Source organism: Acartia tonsa, chromosome 9, assembly GCF_053477335.1.
Source record: "Acartia tonsa isolate MP-2025a chromosome 9, ASM5347733v1, whole genome shotgun sequence".
Lineage (NCBI taxonomy): Eukaryota > Metazoa > Arthropoda > Copepoda > Calanoida > Acartiidae > Acartia > Acartia tonsa.
Genome location: NC_137268.1, coordinates 12,119,108 through 12,139,208, shown reverse-complemented (window position 1 = coordinate 12,139,208; position 20,101 = coordinate 12,119,108). Strand labels below are relative to the sequence as shown.

Below are 20,101 nucleotides of genomic sequence, written 5' to 3'. Positions count from 1 at the left end.
TTATACTGATGTTTTAATATCTACAAATTTTAATTTATCTAGTATGATACAGTATAAATAAAAAGTTTTTGATAGTCAAGTAACAGTATTTTTTTAATTGATTTCCTATATGAATCATTTTACTATCCTTAATAGGCATTATAGCAGGGATCGGCAGCCATATCAGCCGCGCAGCATGTAGAAGTCTAAAAACCACTGCACGGCTTGTTCAGCTACCCTAAAGTCTCAGTCACAACATCGCAGCTGAAAGAAATTTTAAGCCACACGAAGGCTCACCCGTTCGAAGTCTCCTCAGCCACCAAAAGCCTCATTAAGCTCAATTTAGTATTCAGTAGCCCTAATCCACAGCCGCCTGACAAAGCAGCTTTTAGTAGCAACAGCAATTCACTGCAAAGTTGAAAGCTTGGCAGCTTTGAGGTAGAATCAGCCACCTCGGCTGCAGCCACCTTCAGCAACACTTTATTTCAGTCACCCTTAGACACTTTTAGCCTCAGCTGCCAGCCAAAGTCACCCTCAGCTGCCAGCCAAAGTGACTCCAGCTGCCAGCCAAAGTGACCCCCAGCTGCCAGCCAAAGTGACCCCCAGCTGACAGCCAAAGTAACCCCCAGCTGCAGCCAACATCATCAGGTGCCTACATTACAATAAGCCTCAACCACTTCATTAGAAGCCGCACAGATGAAGGTACAGCTTCCAAGCCCTGTAATATAGATAAAAACTATGTGAAATGACAAATAAATTACAAAACATTATTGTCATTTCAAATTAGAACCTCAATGACTTGCTTGTTCCATGAGAAATGTTATGTATTGCTAAGAAAAAATGTTTTTTTTTCCTCAATTAAAAAGTTAAAAAGTGTACAAAAATTACTGTAAAGTTGATTAATAAAAAAAAATTGACGAATTAAGCACTATCAAATTATGGAACGTTTTATTTCTTGAATTTTTATTTTATTTTTTTAACTCTGTCATTAATGGTAAATAATGTTGCAGTAAAATTAATCTCAATATTCCTCTTTTTTACTTCAGGGCAACTTTGCTTTTCAGTTATAATAGAGAGGGTTCAAATACGCAAGTTTGCAACGTATGAATTACAAGTTTAGACTAACAAATAAATGTTCTGCTTATTAAATTCTAACACAAGAGTTATTGTTCTTTTGGCCTTCCTTCTGATTTTAGATTTATTTATGGATGTTGTCATGCTTTTTAAACATACTAGCGGCTTCGCTCCAAGCCTAAGGGGGCTTTGCCCAAAGAGGTAATTAAAAAAAATTAAGTACATCTGGTGCTGCAACCACTAATTTCAAATTATTTTTTTTTAAATGAGGGGTATTTTTTTGTTTTTTGATGGTTGGGGGTGCCCCACCCCCTAGAAAATAGCTTAAAATCACCACAGGGCTAGTAGTTATATTCCCTGAAGATTAGAATTCGATCAGTTCAGTGGTTACCGAGATCTTGGGGGACAGACAGACGGACAGACATCATTCTACTTTGTGTTATAGATTATTTTTAGTAGCGAAGCTACTCTATGATTTCATCTTTCTTTTATAAAAGGGGAAATTTGTCATAAATTTAGGTTGCTAATATGTTATACTGTTATATGTTATAATATGATACTGTCAATTACATAAAAAACATCTTAATGACAATGCTAATTATTTTAAAACTTGCAATTTCAAGATTTCATTTACATGAATACTTATTATTGAGAAAAAAACATTCTTACTCCAGCAAGGAAGTCATAGACTAGTTTTTTTTTAAGCGAAGCTCTTCTATAATTAGGGCTGTTCTGTCAGCACGTCCGTAACAGTTAGCCTTTTTCGTTAATTTAGGTATAGTTAGAATTTTCCTTTCGATACTTTAGAGCAAGATGAAAAATCAAAATCATTAATTGTAGGGGGTCAATTTTTTTGCAGTTGCTATATCTCTGTCTCTTGATGCTTTCTAGAAATGCTTTATTAAATGGATATAGGATATACGTGGATATATTGACAAGGAAAAATTTGTTGTCAAATTAGCTTGCTGATATGGATTAGTTCATTCTTTCATCAAGTAAGAGGTTAAGGGTTGGGGGTTTCTTTAATTTAGCCACCTGCGAGTATTACTTTATCAGAGTGCTTGAAAATCTGGATCAACATCCAGGTAATAATATATCGACTGTTATTACGTAGAACATCCACGCGCATTAGAGAGTTCAAAGTATACAAACGTTGAACCGCTCAGTATCAAACAATGACGACAAGTATTATAAAAAATTAAGTTTTATCAATTCTTACAACATATTCCAGTTTAAATATTTTTAATATAATTTCAAATGCAAATATTGTGCCATTTGAATCTAATCTAGATATCTAACATTTTAATTAAATGAATCTTTGGAAAACAATCAGAACAATATTATGAGAGAAGCATCTCTGAAATCAATTCCTAAAATGTAAGTATGTCCTGTAACTGTATCCTGTATGTAAGCAGTTTTGCAACAATCAGTTCCGACTATTTACTAGTATTTATATTCGTTTGTCCCACTGATTCAGAGCTTCGTTTTTATAGAGTTTGTCATCCTTGTTGTAATTCTTTAGTTATGGACTAAAATGGCGTATTTTGTTTTGACAAATAATCTTTAGTATTTTAGTTAGAATATCAATTCCTTTTCTGCTTTACTGCTCATTGAAGCATGGTCAAAAAAGCACACGGATTTAATAGTTTGTAATATAGAAAAAATCCATAAATAAAAGTTTTTAAGGTACATTTATTAAGGCTCTGTCTTTAAGAGACATGTGGATAATAGATTATTTTTGCATTTAAAGAAACAGGTGGTCAAAAAACTTATGTTTTTCCATAAGTTGATTTGAATTAAAATTCAAGCTAAGTTATTTTTGATATTTTTCCATGTTTCCCTCTCGAGGATATGACTTCTTGATATTGTTAATCTTAAGAGATAAGACAATGAACGGTTTATTGATGAACGACCCCAATTATGAAAGACAAAACTACCCCGTCTGTAGATTAAAACCATTAGCTGAAACGTTTGCAAAAACAACTTGATGAACCAACCAATCAAAATTTATTAAATTTCCCTAAGGTTATAAAGCCAACAACTAAGATAACGGTATTATAAAACTTTGAAAACTAGTGTAATAAACAGGCAAATGTTATTATTAACTCCCTTGAATGTAATAAAATCTACCAAATTTAAACTATACTACTCCAAAATAATCGATGTATATTGCTTGGATCTTACACCAGATTTTCATGTTCTCTAACTTAAACTTGCAGCGGGCCAAGATAACGATACCCTTCAACCACTCCCTTTACCCCATCCCCTCTTCTTCTACTGGATGAACGTACTGACTACTAATATAGTTCAATGTTAGCATCCTAAATTGACGAAAATTTTTCCCTTGTCATAATATCCACGTATATTCTACATCTATTTCCCAAATAAAAGATGGTTATACTGTACGTTCACTTTAACCCTTCTAAATAAAGTAACTATGACAGTATCCTTTTCTTTTGTTATGATCAAATTATAGTCAACCCTAGAATCATAATTGACTCGAGATAGTCATTGTCAAATCATTAAATTAAAACAATAAAGGGGGAAGGGGTTAAAAAAACTGTGTGTCTCCACCCCGTGGATCCTGTGCCAACTTTCAATTGAGTCTTTGAATATCAGCCAATAGCATCTGAAATATTAACACATCCAAGCCGCTACAAGAGAGCAGAAAGCAATTGCTAGCGGACGAAAAAGGTCCTGTGGATCCAAGCAGTTGTCTGGGTTATATATTTATATTGTTAGATATATTGTCAAATCTTTAAAGATTTTTTTTCAAAAAACGGCCATATACGTTGGTTCAAAATAGTGGTAATGGAAATTACAACATAATATTGCCGCGAATTTGTCAATTAATATGAAAAGTGTGAAGTATTTTTTATGTGTAACCAATCCAGGAGACAATTCTACTGAAATTTTAAATGAACCCCTGGCTTTGGGGACTGTTTAAACGATAAAAAAACTCCATTCAATAGAAAGGGGTTTAAACTATATAGTATTTTTGATCCTAGCCTCTAGGATCGGGCATAGTAAGAAACCAACCTAAAACATTTTCTCGTATTCATTTGAATCCGGTGGATAGGAACCGGTTCTCATGAATACGAAAAAACTATGTCTAGCATCGTATTATATCCAGTTTTAATATAGAAATGTACAATCATAAGATTAAAACTAGTTTTTTTAGGCGGTGCCTTCGGCACCACGAGGCTAAAAAAACTAGTTTTAATCTTATAATTGTACATTCTATATCCGCGGAGAGCCGTTTATAATACGATACGAGAAATAACTATTATAACCTTTTTCGAGTCATAAGCTTCAGACAAAACTAATTTTCTACTTCATAGGATACACATGTCTTAATGATTATGGATTTTTCATATACTTTAATTTTTGTGTTATTGTGTTCCCTCATATTGTTTTGATATTGAAAAAAAATTATGCTTGTTTTAGGGATAGTAGAGATATTACCCTAGATAACCCTATAGGAATAGCCCCCTATAAAAGATATTATAGATAAAAAAAAGGAGGAGAAGGGTTGATAAGGTAATATTGAATTTTAGAAAACATAGTTTTAAAACTAGGGTTAAAAAATAAATATGAAACATGTTATTAAAAGGGGCTAAATAGTAAAATGTCGATAAGAAACAAACATAGGCTGAAAACAATTATCTAAAATAATTTTAAAATAGAAGATTATATTTAGTATATCTTATATATAAATATCAAATATTGAAATAATAATAAAATAATCTGATTGAATTTCGGCCCACGAAGAAGTTAATTTTTCATTAAACTAGTGGCTTCGCTCCTAGTCTCTAGATACATTTTTTTTTTAATTTAAAAAGTTTAAAAATTAACATATAGGAGGTTCCTTCCCCCCCCCCCCCCTTAAGAAAAAAGCTTAAAACCACAACAGGACCAATAGTATATTCTTTGAAGTGTAGAATCCAATCGGTTTAGTGGTTACCGAGATCTTAAGCTTCAGAGGGACGGACGGACGGCATGACTGTATTTTAAGGGGGTTGTGGGTGTCCCACCCCCCAAGAAAATAGCCTAAAACCACCACAGGACCAGTAGGTATATTCCCTGAAGAGTAGAATCCGAGATCTTAAGACGGACGGACGGACGGACAGACAGACATACAGCTACTTTGTATTATAGATATAAAAATTCAATAGTTTTGGTGTATTCAAATGTTTTCTAATAAGTCTCAATAATTTCTTGCTTTCTTCCAAAAGTGCATCGTATAAATTATGGCATGACTGTCACTTATTCATAGACATAATTTCTATATAAAGACAAGCGGTTGGAAATTTTTAGTTTAGTTTGGTAAACTTTAGAACCATGAACTCAATAATTGCAGGAATTTACAATAAGATTTTTATCATTGTGAATGATAATTAAGGTCAAGATAGGTTAAAACTATTTTGAAGGAAGCTACCTTCAACATCTCAAGAAAAATTCTTCATTCTCTCAAGTGCCCCTAGAGGCCTCTAATAGTATAGACACTTGTACAATAATATAGGAAAGCTCGCTTTATATCTAAATCGGTTTTAAGCTATTTTATTATCAACAAACCCTTTGGTTGAGTGATTCAGACATCAGCGAAGGAAATCTCATTATTAGTTAGTTTCTAGGACAGAAAACGCATACAGAGTATAAATTTGCCCTATTTGTAATATTTTTTATAAGGTTTATATTTTTTAGCAGAAAAGTTATAAAAATAATTATAGAAAAGCTTCGCTTTTAAAAATCATTATTGTAACCACTGACTAGGATTGCTAGTAGTAAGTTCTGGTATCTATGGAAACCCCCGAAAATGGGGAGTTATGCCAGATCCTGCCAATGCCAGATCTTTTAGTGACGTTCCTACATTGGAAAAGGCTGCCCTAGAGAAAGGTTTTAATTATATTTTTTATTCTATCCATTTTGTCCCCCCTACCCCTTTTCAAAACGCTAGCACTCCTTTTTTAAAAAAAATTTTATGCCTATACAGATTTTTGATAATGTAGTTTCGTTCTTAATATTGTATTTATTTCTATTTTTTTATTTATTAAAAGAAGGTGTATTAACTGTTTTGCTTTTTATTTAAGACTAGCGGCTTCGCCCCTAGCCTCCAGGGGCTTTGCCCCAAGAGATGACAACAAAAAAAATTCAAAAAAAAAATAAGAAGAACTAAAGAAATCTTCTACAAAAGAAATTTTCTACAAAAGAAATCTTCTACAAAAGAATTCTTCTACAAAAGAATATTTCTACAAAAGAATTCTTCTACAAAAAAAAAAAAAAAAAAAAAAAAAAAAAAAAAAAAATGGGGGGGATTTTTTGTTTTTGGGGGGGTTGGGGGTGTCCCACCCCCCAAGAAAATAGCTTAAAACCACCACAGGACCAATAGGTATATACCCTCAAGAGTAGAATCCGATCGGTTCAGTGGTTACCGAGATCTTAAGGGACGGACGGACAGACAGACGGACAGACGGTCAGACGGACAGACGGACAGACGGACAGACATCGTTCTACTTTGTATTATAGATAGCTAGCCGGTGCTTTTAGTAAGTAGGAGATGTAAAATTTTTCATAGAATTCAGATATGTAATCATTTTTTTTTGTAGACCTCTTATTTTTTAAGTTCAGTTCAGTTCAGGCGCGTCTCTCTTTTGGACTGTGGAGTCCAGAGAATACGGCCACCCTGCTCCTCCATGAATTCCTTTTTTTGGCAAGTGCTTCAGCTTCTCCCCATGTTAATTCCAAATTAAAGAGGTCCTTTTCAGTGCTCCGCCTCCAGGTCTTTTTTGGTTGTCCCCGTTTACGTTTACCAGTGGTGGGGTTCCATTTTAAGCACTTTTTTGGAAACCTATTTTGTTCCATTCTAAGCACATGTCCTAGCCACCTTAGTCTTTTAAATTGCACTTCTGCTTCAATACTATTGCACTTGGTCTTAGCACACAGCTCAATGTTTGATATTTTGTTTGGCCAGAATATTTTGCAAATTCTTCTTAGGCAGCTATTGTGAAATGCATTAAGTTGATTTGTTTCAGTTTTCACAGTTCTCCAGCATTCAGCTCCATAAAGAAGAACTGATTTCACATTGCTGTTGTAAAGTCTTATTTTTGTTTTCAGAGCAAGTTTCTTTGAATTCCAAACGTTGTGTAGACTGCTGAAAGCAACCCTAGCCTTATCAATCCTGGTTTTAATATCAGCTTTTGAGCCATTTTCACTGCTGATAACACTCCCCAAATAGGTGAATTTGTTGCTTTGTTTCAATTGTTCACCATTTATTGTTATAGTTTGATCAGGGTTTGTAGGTATATTCATAATTTCAGTCTTCTTGACATTAACAAAGAGCCCAACTTGTCCTGCGTATTTGACTAGTCTATCTGTCTTAGCTTGTAGATGTTTAATTGTTTCTGAAATCAGTGCCAGGTCATCAGCAAAGTCCAGATCTTCTAGGTGTCCTAGTATGCCCAGCTGGAGACCACGTTTTTTGTCCTCTGTGGTTTTCTTCATCACCCAGTCAATGACCAATATAAATAGAATAGGTGATAAAATGCATCCCTGTCTAACTCCAGTGCTTATTTTAAAGAAATCAGATGTCTTATTGTTTCCAACTGAAACACAGGCTTGGAAGTTGTCATAAAATTTAGTTATCATAATTATCATCTTTTCAGGTATACCATAACTTCTTAGTATTTTCCAGAGTGTTTGTCTGTGTATGGAGTCAAAGGCCTTAGAGAAATCAACAAAATTTACATGGAGTGGCTTGTTAAATTCAACACATTGTTCAATAACTGTCCTAAGGGTGAAAATTTGGTCAACACAGCCTCTTCCAGCCCGGAATCCAGCTTGTTCTTCTCTTAGTTTATTGTCAATTTTCTCATCAATTCTGTTTAAAATAACTTTACATAGGACCTTGCTTGGGATAGAAAGCAGCATAATTCCTCTCCAATTATCACAATTATTCAAATCTCCCTTCTTAGGTAGTTTTATGATTATACCTTTAGACCAGTCAGTTGGTATCTTTTCTTGTCTCCAAATTTTATCAAAGAGATCAGTCAGAGTCCTAGCAGAAAGATCTATGTCTGCCTTAAGCATTTCGGCAGTTATCAAGTCAGGTCCAGGTGCTTTGTCATTCTTTAGACTATGTATAGCAGCTTTAACTTCTTGAATAGTTGGTGGTCGTGTGTCTATGTCTAATTCATGTCCTGATTCTGGTTCAGCAGTAATTTCAGGTTCAGGTCTGTTCAACACTTCTTCAAAATGCGATTTCCACCTTTTAGCAACTTCTTTTTCTGTAGTGAGTAATTTACCATCTTTAGCCTTGATAGTTTCACCACTCTTGTTGTTATATTTGCCACTTAATTGCTTGGTTATGTTGTATACTGTTTTCATGTTACCGAAGTCAGCTGCTCTCTGGGCCTTTTCAGCCAGATTGTCAATGTAATCTCTCTTGTCTTTACTTGTGCACTTTTTGACTTCTTTGTCTTTAGCAGTATATTCAGCTCTTAAATTGCCCATGTCAGCCAAATGTTGAGCATTATGAATTTTGTTTTTAAGCTTCTTTCTCTCTTCTATTTTGTTCCATGTTTCTTCAGAGATCCAGTCCTTTTTCTCTGGTTTCTTGTGTCCTAGGATTTCCTTAGCAGTAGATTGAAAGTTTTCTTTAATTGAAGTCCATGTGATCTCAGTCTCGTCATTTAGGTCCTCTAAGACTTGAAATCTATTTCTGAGTTTTAAGACAAATTCATTCTTTATCACTGGGTCCTTTAATCTTGAAGAATCATATTGTCTACCAATCTCACTCTTTTTATCATGGCCAGTACGCTTCAGCTTTAATTTAATCTTACTGACAACTAGTTCATGGTCACTGAATATGTCGGCTCCTCTATAGCTCCTACAGTCTTGCATTGACTTGACCCATTTTCTATTGATCATAATATGGTCAATCATGTTTCTTGTTTGTCCATCAGGTGTTGTCCAGGTATATTTGTGAATGTTTTTGTGTTGGAATAATGTACCTCCTACGACCATATCATTATTTAAACAGAAATCAAGTAAAAGTTCTCCATTTTCATTTCTTGTACCTATGCCAAAGTGTCCCATTGCATTTTCCACTCCAGTCCTGTCAGTTCCTACTTTAGCATTCATATCTCCAAGAACTAGACACATGTCATGTTTGGGTACTGAGTTTCTGATTGATTGCAGTTGATCATAAAACTCTTGTTTTACTTCTTCACTTTTGTCATTTGTTGGGGCATAGCATTGGATAAGGGTCAACTTGCAGTGCCTTGATTGGAATCTAGCCTTAATTATTCTGTCTGATATAGGTTTCCAGTCTATTAGTGAATTGACATGTCGTTTTTGAATAATTATAGCAACCCCATACATATGTTGACTTTCATGACCAGAATAAAGTATTAGGTGGCCATCTTTGGTTGTGGTTTGTCCTTGTCCTGTCCATCTACATTCTGCAATTCCAAGTATTCCGATATTGTAACTTGTCATTTCTTTAACTACTTGGGCTGTTTTAGTTGACTCATACATTGTTCTAACATTCCAGGTTCCTATCTTACAGCTTTGCTTAGAACTTATTGGTCCTGTCATCAAGTTGATAGCTTCCTTTCGGATTTCACCATCATCTTTCATATTCTCAGTAAACTGAGCATCAGTTCCAACAGTTCTTGTTTCATGCACACCTCTGGCTGTGTTAAAGCCATAAGTGTTTGAGGTTTTGTGGGTGGTTTCTGTAACTGTGGAGATTTTTACAGGTAGGATAGTTAGTCCTACGCAAACCTTTCATATCCCTGGAAGGAAGGGTGACTGGTAAGGGGAGGGACGTCAATATCCCCCAGTACTTCAAGAAGTACCTCCTGCCCATTATTTTTTTAAAGTAATTTAAGTTTTTAAAAAAAAATAATTAAGTCGGTTTTAAGGTACTAAAACGCAACAAAATAAAAGAAGAAAATGGCCAGTATGAACAAAAATAGTAAGATCTTTAATTTGACACCTTACTTTTAAAATTCTGTTGAGTAATTATTGAAAAAATCTATTTTTTTAACCTCGGTTTAATAAAAACTTTAAACCTAAATATTTTCTCAAACAGACATAAAAAATATGGGTTCATATATACCTTTAGAATCAGAAAAATATTACAAATCTATTCTAAGCAAAATTGAAAATTTTTTATAAAACTATAATAAAAAAAATAAGTTCATTTTAAGAATCATAATTTTCGGCTTTAAAGGGTTGACTTGAACAAAACCTGAACAAAACCTAAACAAATGTACATACACTGTAACAGATATTTTTTTAACACAAGAAACAATAATGCATTTTTAACTGCATTGTTTTGAAGTTTATTAACAGACTGAAGCATACTTGTTCATAATTTTTCATTCTTTACATTTTATGTATGTATCACTATTTTTATTGTAGTATCTATTGTTTGAACATTATCCTTTTTTTTTGTCAATTCTATTGGTTAAGTTTTGAGGTGAAGCTTCTTGATTCGTCAATTTTAGAGATTTTTGATTGGCTAGTTTAATAGTTATAATTAAGTGTTGCCTGTAAAAATATAATATTTTAGGCCATTTTTAATTTTTTAAGTTTTTACTTTTTTTCAATTTTGCTTAGAATGGATTCGTAATATTTTTCTGATTCTAAAGGTATATATGAACCCATGTTTTTATGTCTGTTTGAGAAAATATTAAGGTTTAAAGTTTTTATTAAACCGAGGTTAAAAAAATAGATTTTTTCAATAATTACTCAACAGAATTTTAAAAGTAAGGTGTCAAATTAAAGATCTTACTATTTTTGTTCATACTGGCCATTTTCTTCTTTTATTTTGTTGTGTTTTAGTACTTTAAAACCGACTTATTTATTTTTAAAAAAACTTAAATTACTTTAAAAATAAGAGGTCTACAAAAAAAAAACGATTGCATATCTGAATTCTATGAAAAATTTTACATCTACTACTTACTAAAAGCACCGGCTAGCTATCTTAAATAAAAAGCAAAAAAGTTAATACACCTTCTTTGGAAATTTATCTATGCAAGATTTTATTTCATTTATTTTACATTTATTTTATCTGTTTAGGTAGACTAACAGAAGCTTTCAAATCATTAGGTAAACATTTAGATTCATATTGTATCTTTGTTCTCAAACCAATAACTAAAGTCTTTTTTTAATGAGTGGGATGAGATATTAGTTTACTTTTAAGAATTAGAATACTTCCACAAGCAAATTTTCTATAAATTTTCCACCTTAAAAATATATGGAAACCTGCCCAGAAAGAAATGAAAACTCTCTCATGAAAGCCAAGCAGACATTAAGACAAATTTTATAATTTTATGAATTAAAAATATGTTTTTCTTTAATAATTTAAGGAGTTGTACCTGACATTTTGGATGAGGTTCCTAAAGCTCCAGTTACTGTCACCGTTGAAGGGAAGACTCTTCAACCTGGAGAACAAACATACACTTCAGCAGTAAGTTGATTTATTGTATATTCTGACCGAGGAAGGGATGATTATCCCTCCCCCCTCCACAATAAATTTGGTTGGGCCTTTTTGATATCCAGTAATGTAGCTTTTGAATATTTCTAATCTTTAGTTGGACACCATGCCAGATTTCTACTGGGAGACAGAACCTGGAGCACTGTACACAATGTTAATTGAGGACAATAACCCTGGCTGTTGTCCAGGATCTCAATTTGGAGACCTGTTTACTGTAAACATTCCAGGTGAACAAATCTTGCCTTATTACCATGTATCATCTGTATTTATAATCTTTGTTGAGTTTTGATGGTTATCAATAAGATAATGTTACTGTATGTATACTCAATGTCTTAGTTTTACCCCTTACTGCTATTGTGTAAGAAATCATAATGTTATTTTTAAAATATCATAGATAGTTTTTTTTTTATAAAAGGGCCAAGGATAGGTTACAGCAGTCATTTAGGTACAGGATAAAACTAACACATTGTAAATTCTGGTGATGTAATAATTCTAATGAATTTGTTTGTTCAGGTACTGATGTAAAGTCTGGAGATGATGTCCTTAGTTATGTTCCTAGCTTTTCTTTTGAACTCAATAAGGCAAGGGATAAACTTGATGTTGAGACTCTCACTAAGAAACCGTAAGTTTTTATTGAAGAAATCTGAATATTATTAGTTGTTATTATATAATTTAATATTTGTTTTTACTTGAATATAATTAAATATATTTCATATATGTAAATAGTTTTATTTTAGACATTTGGTTCTTGTTTACAAACAGAAGGAGATAATTGAAATTGTAAGAATTATTCTACTTTCAAGATTTAAAGCAATTATTAATTATATTAAAAATAATTGCAGTACCTTATTTTAATTTAGGATGCTTTGACTAAGGGACATATCAATTGCAATGAGACTCTTACCAACAGATTCAACTTTCCCCACAAAGCTGTTCAAGAAAAGTATGATCTTGAGGTAAGTTAAACAGTAAACAATTTATTAATAATGATATACCTAGTTAACAAAAGACAAAGGTCGACCTCTGGAAATTTTAGGTTGACCTTTAGAAGTTTTAGGTCAACTGATTTTATAAAGGTATTTGTTGATTGTACCTTATTAGATTGACCTCTGGAGAAAATAGATTGATCCCTAACATTTTTTTGTAAATTGGGCTTAAATCAAAAGTGCAATCCTAACTTAATTTGGACCATATATGGAAGTTCCATGCAACTTAGTTTATAAAATAAACAATGAAACATTGTAATTGTAATAATGATCTTCTTTATAGCTGGTGGCTGGATTTGTGTATACAGTAACCTATGAACCTGGATGGTCTGAGTTCTGGCTGTGCCATGGATCCACTGGAGCTGGTGAGCTTAAGTTTTATGAATTTTAATTATGTAAACCTTAAAGATTGGACCTACCCCTACTATCTCAACCCAGCTTCTATATAGGGAAATGTCTAAATCCAGAAAGGTGGGCGCCCTTCTTCACCCCTTCCCCCAAAACACATATCTTATCTTATAGAGTTAATAAAGTGTCAATCATAGAAATATTTCTTATAAAATACTTCTAAAAACCCATTTTTTTGAAAATAAAAAGAAGAGCTAAATCAATTTGCCTTTCTTTAAATGATATTACAGCTATCTTTATATCCTTTTACAATTTATGTAATCAAACTTGTTATTTGTATATAGGTGTCTCTGTTCCATTCCTGATTGAGGGAGTAAATGACTTTCCCAAGGGTGAATGTGAGCTGTGCAAGAAACCATCAACAAGAAGCAGACAAAGCTATAATTACAATCAGCATAAATCTTTCTTTCATATGAAGGGTTGGTGGTACCTGCCTTCTCTTTATGATATTGGATATGTTTGGTAGACTGACATTTCTATATTGTTCTCCACAACGTTTTAAAGGGATAGTAGCATGAAGTGCAGTTCATAAAAATGATTTCAAGAATAAGTTACAAATATACCATCAAACTTGTATTACAACAAATAACAAACAATTGAACACATTAAATAAGTCGTAATGAATTTTTGGGAATTGCTTATATCACAAGAAAACGATTTTCAAGTCTTGATATTTTTTTAACTACATGGTAGAAAATTGATATTCTTTCATATATATGCCCTATAAATGTGGTTTAAACTATTGAATAGGAAAAAATATTTAAAATTAAGTTTAAATGTATTTCGTGCAACTACCCCTTTAGCAACAAGAAATAATGATAAACCTTGTAATTACTTAAATAAATAAAGAATCAAAATAATAGTGGCCATAATCGAAAATTTAATTTAAAATAAACAATAACTTGAATATTCTTAAATAATGTGATCACAAATGGAATGATGAATAATTGCCAATTTAAATTACTTCTTGAAAATAATTATTTCTGTTTATCAATATTTCAATCAATAGATAGGTATAGATAGATATTTATTTTATGACACACAATAATAACAGTATTATATTACAGATATTAGATAATCATATACAAACAATAAAATTAAATATGAATAAAAATTAAGGGCAGATCAATCAAATAATAATTATGTACAGTGTCAAAGGACTAAAAAATAAAGAATTAATAAATATATGAGGGTCAATTTATTTTGATAATTGTAAGAATCTGAAAATGAAACAATATATAGCCTAGTTCACAAAAGACAAAGGTCGACCTCTGGAAATTTTAGGTTGACCTAAAGAAGCTTTAGGTTGACCGATTTAGGTTGACCTACAGAATAAATCGGTCGACCTCTAATAGTTGTTTGTGAACTGGGCATATAACTATAATACAAAGTATGATGATGTCTGTTCATCCGTCTGTCTGTCTGTCTGAAGCTTAAGAAATCAGTAACCAATGAGCCGATTGGGCTCAACTCTTCAGGAAATATAGATAATGGTCCTGCGTTGGTGAATTAATGAATTGGCCATTGTCGTATCCCTAAATCCATTTCATCTCTAAATTTTTCAATATTTAAATTGTTGAATTGTTTGACCAGATAACTAAATTACTACCCCACTTCCTCGGCGTATACAGGATGGGTATAATGTCGGATAATTTGGTAATGTACATAGAATATACATGGATATTAGGACAGTGTAGGTTGCTTTTTTCCCTGTCAATTATTGTTCAGTTTGTTTATCCAATAGGAGGGTAGGGGATGGAGTAAAGGGGGGGGGGGGGGCTGGGAGATATCATTTTCTTAGGTTTACTTTAGAAGAGAACATGTATATCAGTTGTAAGATCCTTGTAATAATAAATCCAATACTATGGTAAACTATCAGTTTGTAAAACCAGGAAATTGTTACCATTTTTCAAATCAGTTGCTTTATTTTTATAAAAATGTAATTTAAGGCATGTGTAACCAACAACTAAAACAACCAAAAAAAATTGCGTACATTAATCTGATTTTAGCGGGCTGTTTTAATTATAAACAGCCCTCTAAAATAGCTGAAATCACATTTTTCTTTTAACAAATTAATTCAGTTGTTGGTTTTAAATATACCTGGATTTAAATTTAAATTTTCTCACAAATAAAATCTTTTAAACTGCTTTCTTTGAGCACCAAAGCAGTTCCCAAACACACCCAAAAAAAGTAGTACAAGCTACGCCCTCAATCTGGCAAAAAATGACTACTGCTACGATATCCAGAGAGAGAAATTGGGAAGATTTTTAAGTTGAGATAAGAAAGGAATGTAAATGGGTCATTCTCAGGGATCTAAAGGGATAAGACAATTGTCGATAAATTGATGTACATATACATCCCTAATGATGATACACAAAATTCCTCTTTCTGTAGATTACAACTTTTAGACACTCTAAATTCATTAAAAGTCATCAAGGTTGTTAGCCAATGAATAAGAAAACCTTATTAAAAACTTAGGGGACTTGTGTAATAACAGCGCATTTCCCTTTCCTTCCTGATCATTCTGCAATATTTTCAAAGGACGTTTTACTACTTTGGTTTATCTGCTTTTATTGGAAAATAGATTTATTAATCTAAATTATCTATCAGGCACAATAATTCGTCCTACACTTTAAAAAAAGAATATCTAGCCGACAAAACTTTATTAACAAATAAAATATTCAAATATGATTTAAACCAAGAATAAGCTTTATAAGAAGAAATTACACTATTTATACATAGATGACTTTTGCAAATGAAATGATAATTAATAATTGTTCTATCATGCTAAATATGTTCACTTGCTTACCAATAATGTGATCGGATTGTTCCAATGGTGTGTTCTTAATTAATGGGGATCCAGACTTTCTATATTTATTTATTTAGAGATGTCTTCAAAACAATGATTTTTTTCGCAATAAAAGTCAGTCCAGAACTAAATATGCTTTTTCTATAAATATTGATAGAAAAATCTAAAAATTGAAGTGTCCTACTAAAAGGAGTCTATTGAAAAAGGGGTTTTCCTCCTGACTACTTTTATGCAGCCATTCCATGCTGTAATACCAGGATAACTATATTTTCACTTTTACATGAATTGTCCTAAAATATATTTATATACTAGCGGTTACGCCGCCCCTAGAGGCTTCATAGAAGCTACACTGAAAAAGGATAACAATATCGTTTCAGCGGTAAGTGAAATCGGTACACAGATAGACAGACAATATCCTTTTATACTTTTATTACAATTCCCTGAAAATTGTTATCTAAATGTTCAATATGTTATAGAGATCTTAATGTAGACAATTTTTCCAAAGGCCGGAAATTAAAAAGGATCTGATCCACTATTGTATTGAATGTGTAATACTCTTCAAGTTTGAAAGGTTAGATTAATGTGCAAAATGGATTTACAAGATGTTTCAGTCAGGGTGGAAGGGGACATTGAGCTGTCTTCAAAGGTTTATAATAACGTTTTCTTATTCGTTAGCTTAACAACTTTGGGGAATTTTATTGTAATTTGTTAGGTTGGTTCATAAAGTTTATGTGTCCAAATGTTTTAACTACTTATTACAGAAGGAGTATTGCTGTGTATCATCATTGGGGATGTACATCAATCTCTCAGCCGTTGTCTTATCCCTTCAGATCCGTGTGTTTCAGTCCATTTTAAGATTCGTCGATACTCTACATGCATTCTTATTCCCTTCCTTTCCCTATATATATTTATCTATAGGTAGTTGTCTGCGTATAGGAACATAAAAAATGTTGAAAAATCCTATGATTTTTCATGAAATGAAGGTAAAATTATAAGGTTTAGAACATTAAAAGTAATATATGTATAGTTCTTAAAAGCAATATAAAAGTTTTGCTGCGCCTTGTAAAGTGTTCTTATCCTTGTTTTGTTGAACAATAGGCAATATTTTAGTTCTTGTCAATACTCATTATAAACATTCTTAAACAAAGATTTGTCTACAGGATTAAATACATACAGTAAAATACATAAATTTTAGGTAGCTTATTTTTAGTTTCAGAAGAAAACTATTATAAACAAATTTTTGGGTTCAACTTTTCGACCCTTAAAATAAGGAATATTTATCATCGTCGACAGCTTTCTGTGTATATTAAAATGAAAAATTATAATTTTAAAACCAGTTTTGTAAGCCCCGACGGGCCGAAGATATAAATTTTATGACTTTTATTATATTGTGCGTGGAATATTGTCTATAATGCGAAACTATACACGATTTTACAGTATAGCTGAGAACTGGTTCTGAACCAGCGGATATTAATAACACCATTTGTATACTTTTTTGAATTGTTGGCTTTTTATACATTCATTTTTAAAAGCGAAGCTTTTCTATAATTAGGGTCGGTCCGTCCGTCCGTACGTCCGTCCGAGATAGTTAGCTTTTATTCGTTAATTTAGGCATGTTAGAATTGTCCTATCGATTTCAAATTTTGCATGGTGATTCCTGTAGTAGTTAGGTACGATTTAGAAAGCGTAGCAACTCTATAATCGTTACCAGAATGTCCGTACGTCCATTTTAAACATGTTGATTTTTTACTTTTTTAATAACAATTTTTTATGTGATTAAATCATCCGATTGATATGATTTTTTGATTACTGATTCCTATTACAATAAGGTACAATATTATGAGTGAAGCATCTCTATAATCAAGTTTTAAAATGTCAGTATGTCCTTAAACAGAATTCTGCATTTAATAAGTTTTGCAACAAATTTACGTATAATTTTGTCAAACCTTATATTTTTATATTTTGTATATTCTGTTCTGACACTCAAAAATAGTTAATGTTCGTCTGTCAGATCGTTTCAGAGCTTCGCTTTTATGGATGTTGTCATCCTTGTTTAGGTACATAGATCATTATAGAAGGCAACTGTTTCACATAGGACTATGTTTCAACTCACTTTATTATTCTATGGGATTAAATGCTAAAAGGGGGGAGGGGCAAATGTGTCATTGAAAAAACGCCCAATACATATATTTTAAGAAAATACTTATTTTGGTACAAAAATACGTTTACTAAATAATATACATCACAATCAAACAATAACATACAACATATTATTATATTATATACATCGTGCTACTAAATATCTTATTATAAACAAGGATGACAACATCCATAAAAGCGAAGCACTGAAACGGTAGGACAAACGGACATTCACACTTGTATAGTATTAGAACTTAATTATCATAATATAAATTTATAAGAGTCAAAGCAAAATTGTAAGTAAATTTGTTGTAAAACTGCTTGATACAGGATAATTTTTATGGACATACTTACATTTTTAGGGCTTGATTATAGAGTTGCTTCGCTTATTACATTATACTTTGTTGTCCCAGGAATCAATATACAAAAAATCAGATCAATCCGATGATTTGATCACATAAAAATTTGTTGTTAAAAAAGTAAAAAAATCAACATGTTTAAAATGGACGTACGGACATTTTGGTAATGATTATAGAGTTACTACGCTTTCTAAATCGTACCTAACTACTAAAGGAATCACCATGCAAAATTTGAAATCGATAGGGCAATTCTAACATGCCTAAATTAACGGAAAAAGCTATCCGTTACGGACGTACGGACGTACGGACGGACGGACGGACGTACGGACGGACCGACCCTAATTATAGAAAAGCTTCGCTTTTAATAATTATAGAAAAGCTTCGCTTTTAAAAAGTTAACTTTATTTTAATAAATTTTTAGATGCTATGTGTGCATCCGCAATTTATTTCTATACACTTCCAACTGGATATCTATCTGTGTCTGTACCTTAAGATCTCACAAATTAAATTCAATTCTGATAAATTATATATTCTATAAATCAATGCTGGACATATTTCCAAAAATTTTAACTCTTTAGGGAAGGATTCACCTTCGATTTTTAAGTGATCTTCCAAGAGAATCCAGAGCAGCATTCGCATGTAATGGGATGCGATACTCTAACACCCAAGGATACTAGGTTAAGTAACATTCAACAGATAACCAACCCTTTGATTGCTCGACCTTTGTCTGAGAAGTACTAACTGTGGTGCATATATCCAAATACTTTAGTATATACATAGAATTGATTGATAAATATCTAAATGGCACACTTCAATTTTAATAGGTTGACAGCAGATGTAATAATATTATATGCACTCAGAAATATAAGAATAGATATTTACACAAGTATTTATCTATAATACAAAGTAGAACGATGTCTCTCTGTCTGTTTGGCTGTCTGTTTGTTTGTCTGTCTGTTTGTTTGTAGCGAAGGATCTCGCTAACCGCTGAAACGATTTGGTTCTCCTTTACTGGGTAGCTTCTCATAGGTCCCGGGAAGGTTTATAACTATTTTCTTGGGAGGTGGGATACCCCCAACACCCCAAAAAAATTAAAAATACCCCCCCCCCCAAAAAAAAAAAAAAAAAAAAAAAAAAATTTCTTTTAAAAACTAAAATTAAAATACGTTTCCGCAATAAATTTATTTGTGGGACCTACCCTCTCTTAACCATCCATTTGAACTAATTGTCAATAAATCACCTACTATGACATTTTTGTATCATAACTTGGTTTGTGTTTTTTAAAAAATAATAAATCCGTTGAATTATGACTATGAAGAAGAATATTAGAAATAGGACAGTTTTTTGACCTATTTCTATTTCCCTTCAGCCCTTGATATGTATAGGTGACATATAGGTTTTATGGGCTGTAAATGGTCAAACTGTCGTCACGGGCATCTGTTTTACATAGTTTTAAATTGCGTAGCTTCTTTGCGCGTCTAGGGTGTCAGTCGGACTGTCTGTTAGGCTTTTATTAGACTTAAAGTGAGTTGTAAAGAGACACTTCTGATTTTCCTTCTTTTTTCTTTTAACTTCCTTGATCATGTTTGAGTTTTGTTTTAAGCTTCATTACTTTGCGGCTATATTATCCTTGTTGTGTAGATAAGAAAAGATTGAAAATACTTGAGCTAAAATTGAATTACATATCTTATCTATAAATCAAAGATATGAGTTATAGAATGTAGAATATTTGTAAAGCAACAAGGACAATTTTATTGCAGAGAAACACAGACGGATGTAATCTAGTTATAGATTAGAGGGTGATTTCTATTCAAGTGCCTTGTCAAGCAGTGACCCCCTCCCC

The 20,101-nt window shown here is 32.3% G+C and overlaps 1 protein-coding gene across 1 annotated transcript; it reads left to right on the top strand.

The window, feature by feature from the left end:
- The first annotated feature begins 5,830 nt into the window (after positions 1–5,830).
- Positions 5,831–13,562, top strand: LOC145328229 (uncharacterized). The gene is made up of 9 exons (XM_080171837.1): positions 5,831–5,949; positions 11,140–11,169; positions 11,430–11,530; positions 11,655–11,784; positions 12,071–12,179; positions 12,295–12,337; positions 12,418–12,513; positions 12,827–12,908; positions 13,236–13,562. Exons 1-9 carry the CDS (start codon positions 5,880–5,882, stop codon positions 13,415–13,417), a joined length of 843 nt encoding a protein of 280 aa, XP_080027963.1. The 5' UTR covers positions 5,831–5,879; the 3' UTR covers positions 13,418–13,562.
- Positions 13,563–20,101: the final 6,539 nt, after the last annotated feature.

What these genes read in the sequence shown, in the direction of transcription:
- LOC145328229 (XM_080171837.1), top strand. Translation starts at nt 5,880, where the DNA reads ATGCCAGATCCTGCCAATGCCAGATCTTTTAGTGACGTTCCTACATTG. An exon ending in AGAAGCTTTCAAATCATTAG is followed by an intron (nt 11,170 to 11,429) that starts GTAAACATTTAG and finishes TAATAATTTAAG; the next exon opens with GAGTTGTACCTGACATTTTG. An exon ending in AAGAAAAGTATGATCTTGAG is followed by an intron (nt 12,514 to 12,826) that starts GTAAGTTAAACA and finishes TCTTCTTTATAG; the next exon opens with CTGGTGGCTGGATTTGTGTA.